Source organism: Sus scrofa, chromosome 14 (assembly GCF_000003025.6).
Source record: "Sus scrofa isolate TJ Tabasco breed Duroc chromosome 14, Sscrofa11.1, whole genome shotgun sequence".
Taxonomy (NCBI): domain Eukaryota; kingdom Metazoa; phylum Chordata; class Mammalia; order Artiodactyla; family Suidae; genus Sus; species Sus scrofa.
This window is the reverse complement of record NC_010456.5, coordinates 129,732,429-129,742,663: the sequence shown is the minus strand read 5'-3', so window position 1 is coordinate 129,742,663 and position 10,235 is coordinate 129,732,429. Positions and strand designations below refer to the sequence as shown.

At 44.9% G+C, this 10,235-nt stretch overlaps 1 protein-coding gene across 2 annotated transcripts in view; it reads left to right on the top strand.

The window, feature by feature from the left end:
• MCMBP (minichromosome maintenance complex binding protein) overlaps positions 379-10,235 on the top strand; it is a 73,139-nt gene continuing 63,282 nt past the window's right edge. Inside the window, exon 1 of one of the 2 annotated variants that reach the window (XM_005671500.3) lies at positions 379-727. In XM_005671500.3, the coding sequence (XP_005671557.1) occupies positions 670-727 (58 nt within the window). In that variant the 5' untranslated portion in view covers positions 379-669. 2 annotated transcript variants of the gene reach the window in all.

Sequence of the window (10,235 nt, the reverse complement as noted above, 5' to 3'; positions counted from 1 at the left end):
GCAATTAGAGGAAGGTGGGCAGACACGAAAGGCTGCTTTATCCTCTAATTTTGCCCAGAGATAACTTTGAAGTCTCTTTGGGTTTGTGCTTTTGGACTGCTACAGCCTCCAAACCGTGCAAGGCCTCGCATCATGAAAAACGAACCGGACTTCGGGAGTCTCCCCCTTCGAGCTGGCAGCGAGAGACACCCAGCACCACTCGCCTTCAGCCCCCGACGCCAGGGTCGGAGCTCCGGAGGCCGCGCCTGCCCTTCCTTTCGCCCGTCTCCAAGATGGCGACCGCTCCGCCGCCGCGGCCCCGCCCCGGGCCGGCCGGCCCCCCGCCCAGTAGGCCGGCCCCGCCTTCCCGCCCGGGGCCGCGCAGCGCGCTCCCGCCGCCCCTCCCCGCGCGAGCTCCACCCAGGTCGCAGGCAGCGCGGTCGGCGGCGCCTATTTCCCGCCATTGTGCGAAGTGGAGGCTGGGGGCTCCGCACGCGGCGCCTGCCAGTAGCCGGCAGCTCCTCGGCTGCTGCTGCCACAGCCGCTGTTCTCTGAGGCGCCGGGAGGCCGAGCGGCCGGTGCCGCGAGGCTCACCCTGCGTGGGAGGGCGCGGGCGAGGAGCGGCCGAGCCCCCGAGGAGGAGCCGCGGCGCGGGACGCCGGGCCGCGCCGGCTCCGGCCCGTCGGCGAGATGCCCTGTGGGGAGGATTGGCTCAGCCACCCGCTGGGGATCGTGCAGGGCTTCTTCGGTGAGTGGCGGCCCCGGGGGCGGGCCGGGCGGGCCGCCGAGTTGACCGAGCCCCGGGCCCGGCCCCGCTGCGCGGCCCCACGCGGGGCCACCTCGAGGGCTCGCGCGGCCGAGACGGTCAGCCGGGCCTGCGCCGGTCCGCCTTAGACACCCCGGACCGCGGGCCGCGGCTTCCCGGGCCGGGCCGCAGGTGCCTCCCACCTGCCCGATTCGCGGTTCGCGAGCGGCCAAGGTTACGCGGCGAGGAGCTGGCGGCCGGCCGTGATTGACGGCCCGGCTTCCCTTGGTGGCACTGCTGGGGCCCTAGCCCGGCGGCAAAACTCGGACGGGTCCTTGAACCTTGGGGAGGGCTCGCAGAGATGGGGTGAAGGAAAAGCACTTTGCCTATGGGAAGCCTGCGGGGTATTTCAAAACTTCCGGTGTGTCGGGGGAGTGCTCGCTCGCTCGCTCGCAGCAGAAGTTGGCTCCAACTCCTGTATTACACACATCCTCGCGTTTCGAGATAAGATTTAGTGTAATAGCTTCATTTTTCTTTTGGGATGCCTTTAAAACCGCTTGGTCTCCATCTCCTCCTTGTGCCAGAGCTAGTAAGAAATGTTGAACTCCTTAAATGCGTTCCTACATAGAAAGAGCTCAGAATGTTGCAGACAGGCTTAGTAAATTTTAGTTGGAATTATCGTCAATGCCACTCTTCTGCTAGGGTCCACTAAGGAAAATTTAGGTTTGTTTGCCGTTACCTGGGCATTTTGGCCCTACTTTCCATGTCTTTTGCACTTAGGAGGGGTGGAGGCAAACCCAGCCAGCAATCACTGTTAGATCAGAACACCTGACTTGTCAGGAGGTAACAAAGTTGTAGGTAGAGTGGCCTTCATCACTTAAGGCATCGTGGGATATTAATGAGAATGCCTATTAAGAAGCTAAATTGTTTCCAGCAGCCGAAACTGAAGGCAGAAAATGTATGTATTCCTTGTGGGAAAGACTCACTCAGCAATTCTTTATTCATTTTCCTTATAGCTTGAACTAGTATAGCTATCTGGTTTCCTAGGCAGAAGCTAGAGGCAGCAAATTAGAAGGCCTGGGTTGGCATCTGGATTGTAGCTAATGAGGAGTGACAATCTGATAAAGAAGAAATTAAATCTGTATGTAGCTTAAATTAAAAAACAACAACAGTGTATATCCATCAAGGGTGCTTTTGAGGAAGGGGCATTTATCTCTACTATATACTGGTAATTGTTGTTTATAATGAGTATGGGAACTTATCATTGATTTCCAAAATAATGGCCCAGAATGTGGAGTAAAGATTAAATTGCAGGGAGTATCCATTGTGGTGAAGTGGAAACGAATCCAACTAGTATCCATGAGGATGTGGGTTTGATCCCTGGCCTTGCTCAGTGGGTCCAGGATTCAGTGAGAGCTGTGGTATAGGTCACCGACACAGCTCAGATCTGGCATGGCTGTGATGTAGGCATGGAGCTGCAGCTCCTATTCAACCCCTAGCCTGGGAACTTCCATATGCTGCAGGTGTGGCCCTAAAAAAGCCAAAAAAAAAAAAAAAAAAAAAAAATTGCGCAATTGGCTTAAGAGGATGCAGACTCATGGGTACTTATTCGGAAATGTCTTTCAAAAGTAAGTTTTTGTGGAGTTCCCATTGTGGCTCAGCCTTAACGAACCCTACTAGTATCCATGAGGTCTCCAGTTCCATCCCTGACCCTGCTCAGTGGGTTAAGGATCCAGTGTTGCCGTGAGCTCTGGTGTAGGCTGGCAGCTGCAGTTCTCATTTGACCGCTAGCCTGGGAACTTACATATGCTGTGGGGGTGTGGCCCTAAAAAGATGGAAAAAAAAATTTGTGAGAAATACCTCTACCCTAGTCTTGCTGGATAAATTAGATTATTTTATATTTGGTATAGATTCAAATGTATTTGTGTCAGATTTTATCCCCTATGTGTGTGATCCTAAGGGGGCATGTCACATTATAGTACAAAAAGGGTGTACTTTGGATATAAAATACTGGATTTACAGCATTTGTAAAGTTGGTGGGCTATTGTGGGAACCTGCACCTTGTTTTATGTGTTTGCTCTGGAATGTCTTATTCTCATACAGATTGTGTCTTACAGAGAAGAAACTAATACTGTCTTACAGTTGGGATGTTTCTCTGGAAGCTCTTCTGGCGTGTAGTATATATTTTTGCTCTATTTTCCCTACACTGTGCATATATTGAATATCTATAATAATAACAGCATTGCAGGTATGTTTGTGTGGGAAGTTAGGTGTTAAGCTTGTGGACTCTTTGATTTAGTAGGAAGTTGTTTTAAATCCGTTTTCCCCCAGATAGAAAAGGAAAGCTCATCTGTTGTGGTTTGTGAGACCTTTTTGGCCCCCCCTGCCCAGCTCTCGGACGTCATTACTGTATCCCCCCTCATATTGAACCTTTTTTCAGTTCTTCAATTTTGATCCTTGCCTCTGCGCCTTCTGTACAGGCTGTTTCCTTTGCCTGGTCCTCCCTTCCTATCCCACTTCTACTTTCCTGGCTAAGTCTTACTCATCCTTTGGGAACCTGAGTTAGGTACCTCCTGCTCCAAGTAAAATTATAGGATCCAGTGTGGCCTGGAAATTAGCTTGTAAAGCATGTTGTTGAAATGACTTGTTTCATGAGTTCCTTGGCTATATTTTAACCTTGGGAATTCAGGGACCATATCTGCTTTTAGTCAACTAGTATTTACCTGTACAGCGAAAGTACTCTGTGAAAATTTGTTCATCAGAGGGAGTGGAAAGACTGATTAATCAGAAGTGATGTAAATTGGGGTGGTTACTATGACCACAGATCTTAAACTAAGAACAGTCCTGGTGGACTTTGTATTGGTTCAGAGAATGTGATCATACCAGGTATGAGTTACTTTCACATGCAAATGCTAATTCTTCTTGGTTCAGATAAGAAACTGAAATTCTGTCAGTGGCCAGTCTAACAGTATGAATCATAATTCATCTTTGTGATCCATTCTGTATTTTGAATTAGTGTCTGCCATACTCCAATTGTTCATATGTAAATTTTTTCCTATAAGCCTTCATAAAATGCCTTTAATGTTTCCGTTCCAGTTTCTAAAAGATTTTTTGTACAGAACATTGAGATCCAAAGGCTTAAGATTTAGTAATACTTTATTGAACTCTATTATATGTATAGCACTGATGGCCTTGTCCCCACAATGGTTGTTCATGTAGTATCAAATTGCATCCCTTAAACAAAAGCAGGCATTTTAAATGAGAAAAAAAAAATTGTTTCGTATACTTTTAATTGTTTTTTATTTTATTTCTTTTTCTTTTTAGGGATGCACCTTGGCATGTGGAAGTTCCTGGGCTCGGGATTGAATCATAGCTGCAGCTGCCAGCCTATGCCACAGCCACTATATCAGGTTCTTAACTCACTGAGCCACAACGGGAACTCCTCATTTTTTATTTTTATTTTATTTTATTATTTATTTATTTTTTTTTTTTTTGTGCTATTTCTTGGGCCGCTCCCGCGGCATATGGAGGTTCCCAGGCTAGGGGTCTAATCGGAGCTGTAGCTGCCAGCCTACGCCAGAGCCGCAGCAATGTGGAATCTGAGCTGCGTCTGCGACCTACACCACAGCTCACAGCAACACCGGATCCTTAACCCACTGAGCAAGGGCAGGGACCGAACCCGCAACTTCATAGTTCCTAGTCGGATTCATTAACCACTGCGCCACAACAGGAACTCCTCATTTTTTATTTTTAAAAAGAAATTTTTCTTTGGGTTCCCATTGTGGCTCAATGGGTTTAGAACCCAACTAATGTCTGTGAGGATTTGGGTTCGAGCCCTGGCTTTGCTCACTTGGTTAAAGGATCTGGCATTGCCACAAGTTGTGGCGTAGGTTGCAGATGTGGCTCGGATCTGGCATTGCTACAGCTGTGGCATGGGCCAGCTGCTGCAGTTCCGATTTGACCCCTAGTCTGGGAACTTCCATATGCTGCAGGTGTGTTCCTAAAAGGAAAAAAATTGTTTTTACTTGAATTTATACCAGCCCTCCATTTCAGAAGTAGGAATGCTTATCAACCCCTTTGTTTTTTTCTTTTTGTTTTTTTTTAGGGCTGCACCTGCGCTTATGGAGATTCCCAGGCTAGGGGTTGAATCAGCTGTACCTGCAGATCTACACACAGTGACGTGGAATCCGAGTCGTGTCTGCGACCTGTACCACAGTTCACGGCAATGCCAGATCCTTAACCCACTGAGAGGGGCCAGGGATTGAACCTGAGTCCTCATGGTTACTAGTCAGATTTGTTTCCACTGAGCCACGATGGGAGCTCCAACTCTAATTTCTTTATTTTCTCTTCAGATTGTTAGTTAGGTCAAGCTCATTAGTTGTGGTCATATTCAAGGCACCAAAGTCATACCTAATGGAACTAGAACCTAGACTAGCTCATGAAAAAATGAGCCGTGGTGAGTGGAGGAGAGCGGGAGTAGTATTTTATTATTAGCATTTTAGAGATTTGGTTTTGTTTTTGTTGTTATTTATTTTTTTGCTTTTTAGGGCCACAGTTGTGACATATGGAAGTTCCCAGGCTAGGGATCAAATCGGAGCTTCATCTGCCAGCCTGTGGCATAGCTACAGCAGCCACATCTGTGACCTACACCACAGTTCCCGGCAATGCCAGCTCCTTAACCCACTGAGCAAGGCCAGGGATCAAACCCACATCCTCGTGGATCCTAGTCAGGTTCATTATTGCTGAGCCATGGTGAGAACTCTAGAGAATTTAAAGCAATAGTAAAATCAGCTAAAAGTCTGTCTGCTTTTTTATTGTCACCACGATTCTAAATAGACAATTCAGGGAGTTTTTTGGTGGTACAGTGGGTTAAGGATCTGGCCCTGTCTCTGCAGCAGCTTGGGTCTCTGCTCTGCCATAGGTTTGATTCCTGGCTCAGGAACTTCAGCATGCCTCCGGCATGGCCAAAAAACCAAAAACTAATAGACAGTTCACACTCTTGGATCTCTTCTACCACTGGTCACTTGTTTGGCCACTGAAAAAAGTAATGTGTTATAAGGGAATAGAGGAGTTCCCATTGTGACACAACAGAATTGGCAGCATCTCTGCAGCACCAGGACGCAGGTTCGATCCTCAGCCAGGGTGGGTTAAAGAATCTGGTGTTGCTGCAGAGTAGGGCATAACTGTGCCTGGGCTCTGATCCCTGGCCTGGGAAGTCCACATATCATAGGGTGGCCAAAAAAAAGGGAGCTCCAGTTGTGGCTCAGCAGGTTAAGAACCTGACATACTGTCTGTGAGGATGCGGGTTTCAATCCCTGGCCTTGCTCTGTGGGTTAAGAATCCAGCATTGCTGCAAGCTACAGTGTAGGTCACAGATGTGACTCAGATCTAGTGTTGCCCTGGCTTTGTCGTCAGCCCCGGCTGCAGCTCTGATACATCCCCTAGCCTGGAACGTCCATATGCCACAGGTGTGGCCGTTAAAAAAAGCAACAACAAAAAAAACTATAGAACCAAAGTTGGGGAGGGTGGCTTGATGTCCCAAGAAACTTTTTTTTTTTTTGGTCTTTTTGCCTTTTCTAAGGCCGCACCCATGGCATATGGAGGTTCCTAGCCTAGGGGGCTAATCAGAGCTGTAGCCACCGGCCTACACCAGAGCCACAGCAACACTGGATCCGAGCCGCGTCTGCAACCTACACCACAGCTCACGGCAACGCCGGACCGTTAACCCACTGAGCAAGGGCAGGGACCGAACCCGCAACCTCATGGTTCCTAGTCGGATTCGTTAACCACTGCGCCACCACGGGAACTCCAGAGTTCTTTATATATTCTGTATACTAGACCCTTACCAGCTGTATAATTTATAAATATTTTTCCTGCTCTATAAATTGTCTTTTTTTATGATTTTTATTTTTTCCATTGTAGCTGGTTTATAGTGTTCTGTCAATTTTCTACTGTACAGCAAGGTGGCCCGTTCACACATACATGTATATATTCTTTTTTCTTATGTTATCATGCTCCATCATAAGTGACTAGATATAGTTCCTGGTGCTATACAGCAGGATTATAAATTGTCTTTTAACTTTATTGGTAGTATCTTCTTATGCAAATTTTTAGTTTTGATGATGTCCAGTTTATCAGTTTTCTCCTTTAGTTACTTGTGCTTTTGGTGCCATTTTAAGAAACCATTGTCTGATAACAGGATCACAAAGATTTACACCTGTGTTCTAAGAATTTTATTGTTTTAGCTCATTACATTTAGGTCTTGGATCCATTTTGAGTTAAATTCTGTATATGGTATGAGGTAGGGATCCAAATTTATTCTTTTGCATGTGGATGTCTAGTGGTACCAGCCCCATTTGTGTGTGGTGTGTGTGTTTTAACATTTGCCAGTTTATTTTGAAGGCTATCATAAAGGATACAGATGTACAGCCAGTTGAAGAGGTACCTAGGACAAGGTCTGGAAGGGTGACTTGTGGATGAGCTTCTGTTTCCATGGGACTTGGGTGTACTACCCTTTCAGCACATGGTTGTGATCACCAGCCCGAAAGCTCCCCAGCACTGTTTGTTGAAAAGACTGTTCTTTTCCCCACTGAATGGTTTTGACAGCTTTGTTTAAAAAAAAAAAAGTCAATTGACCACAAATGTGTAATTTATATCTGAACTCTCAATTCCATTCCATTGGCCTATATATTTACCCTTCTGCCAGTACCATGTTGTTTTGATTACTGTAGCATTGTAGTAAGTTTTGAAGTGATGAAATGTGAGTCCTTCAACTTTTTTTTTAAAGATGGTTTTGGCTTTTCAGGATCAGGATCAGCCTGTCACTGCAGCACAGAAGCGAGTTGGCATTTTGATAAGGGATTGCATTGAATCTAGCTCATTTAGTTCTTTTGGTAAAAGAGAATAGTGAAAGTTACAGATTCTAGAGCCAAACTGCTGCTTAACTACAGCGCAGTCCCAGGATATTGGGCTTTTTAAGTGGGCCATTTTTTAATACCTCCCTTCTTTATACTACAGAACTGTTTTCAGTAATAATCATGAATTTAAGCTATGTGCAATGCTTAAGGTAATTAAATAGCTCAAGATAGATCTAGACATTGCTTCTATCAACTTCTTCCTCACCCATTTTAGAATTTGCTGTTGTTGTGATATGTTGATGTTGTTTCTTGCTAGTATGGCTATCACATTTCAGATTTGAATTAATTGTATAATTAATGAATTATTTGTATTAAGAATAACTTACCAAGTTCCCACAGGACAAAAAAGCTTAACTCTTTACTCAGTAACATTTATACTTATGTTTGAATTTTTTTTTTTTTTTCCCTTGTCTTTTTGCCTTTTCTAGGGCTGTTCCTGCGGCATATGGAAGTTCCCAGGCTAGGGGTCTAATTGGAGCTGTAGCTGCCGGCCTACGCCAGAGCCACAGCAACACAGGATCCGAGCCGCGTCTGCAGCCCACACCACAGTTCACGGCAACGCCGGGTCCTCAGCCCACTGAGCGAGGCCAGGGACCGAACCCACAGCCTAGTTAGATTTATTAACCACTGCGCCACAACGGGAACTCCTGAATTTTTGTTTTTTAAGTTTGAATTTTGGTCTTTTAGTTATGGTTTAATAATATTTTATACAAGCAATTGTTCAGTAACTGATAAGTGAATTAAAAAAAAATCTACAAAAGAGGCAAATTAGACAACTATCAAATCTTTCCACTGATGTTACTAACATATTTTTTGATTCATTGTTTAGTTTCAAAACAAATTGCAGTTCGGAATTCCCATTGTGGCTCAGCATGTTAAGAATGTTTCGTATCCATGAGGATGAGGCTTCTATCCTTGGCCTCCCTCAGTGGGTTAAGGATCTGGCATTACCATGAGCTGTGGTGTAGGTCACAGATTCAGCTCAGATCCTGAGTTGTTGTGGCAGTGGTGTAGGTCAGTGGCTACAGCTCTGATTTGACTCCTAGCCCAGGAACTTCCAAATGCTGCAGGTGCAGTCCTAAAAAGCAAAAACAGACAAAAAACAAATTGCAGTATTTGCAGAAGAATACATTTGACTATTAAGGATATGATTCAAATTTATTAAAATTTTCATGTATAAGCAAAATTTGCACCTACTAAGCTCATTTCACACCGTTTCACTGTTTTAAATATTAAACACAAATGAAGTCTCCATAGAAGATAGAATTGAGGTAACTCAAGTTCTTCTTCCTCTTTGCAATCACTGTGCCATTGTTTATTTAAAGTATTTTGTATACATGTAGAACTTAAGTACCACAGGGCTTGGGGGATATTAACTGAGCTCTAACCAAGTTTGAACTATTCTGTACCACCTACAGATTTACTATCCAAATGTAGCTGAGTCTGTGTTGGGAACCAGGTGTGTAACGGGGGATTCTTCATATTAACTTCTATGTAGAATGAAGTGTTTTATTAAAGGGAAAGTAGTAAAAATGTGCCAATTTGACAATACCACATCTTATTAAAACTCAGCAGTAACCACAGTTATTAGGATTTATACCAACAAAAGATTTTCCAAGGAAGAATAGCTTATCACTGACACTGTTTAGAATTGCCAATTCAGGAGTTCCTGTCGTGGCGCAATGGAAACAAATCCAACTAGGAACCATGAGGTTGCAGGTTCGATCCCTGGCCTCGTTCAGTGGGTTAAGGATCCGGCATTGCTGTGAGCTGTGGTGTAGGCCGAAGACACGGCTTGGATCCAGCGTGGCTGTGGCTGTTGGCATAGTCTGTTGGCTACAGCTCTAATTAGACCCCTAGCCTGGGGAACCTCCATATGCCGCGGGTGGGGCCCTGAAAAGACAAAAAAAAAAAAAAAAGCTTATTAATGGTGATGATAGAAGCAGAATGAATTTTTAGTTGGTTTTATTATTTTTATATTCTCTGCAGGAAATGTATCTCCTATTGCTAGCACCTTACTCTAGACTGTTTCTATCAGCCTGTATTAGGTCATGCCTGGTCCCTCTTCCTAATTTTGAGTGTGAACGTGTCAAATTAATTAACCTTTCTTTACCTCAATTTTATCATCTGTAAAATAGAAATAATCATTTTAGAGGTCTGTTGTAAGGATTAAATGGAATAATGCATTTGAAATGCTTAGGGGAGTTCCCATTGTGGCTCCTGGTAATGAACCCAGCCAGTATCAATGAGGACGTGGGTTTAATCCATGGCCTCACTCAGTGGATTAAGGATCTGGTGTTGCCGTGAGCTGTGGTGTAGGTCGCAGATGCTGCTAGGATCCCGAGTTGTTGTGGCTGTGGTGTAGACTGGTGGCTACAGCTTTGATTTGACCCCTAGCCTGGGAACTTCCGTGTGCCATGGTACATACAGCCTTTAAAAAAAAAAGAGAGGAAAAAAGTGCTTAGGATAGTGCCTGGCGCAGTCTTAAGAATTCACTTAACATTAATATACTTCGGCAAAACTTACAATTTACAACCATTATTCTAAAAATAAATATTTTTTACTTTCATTTGAACATGTGTACTTTAACTCCC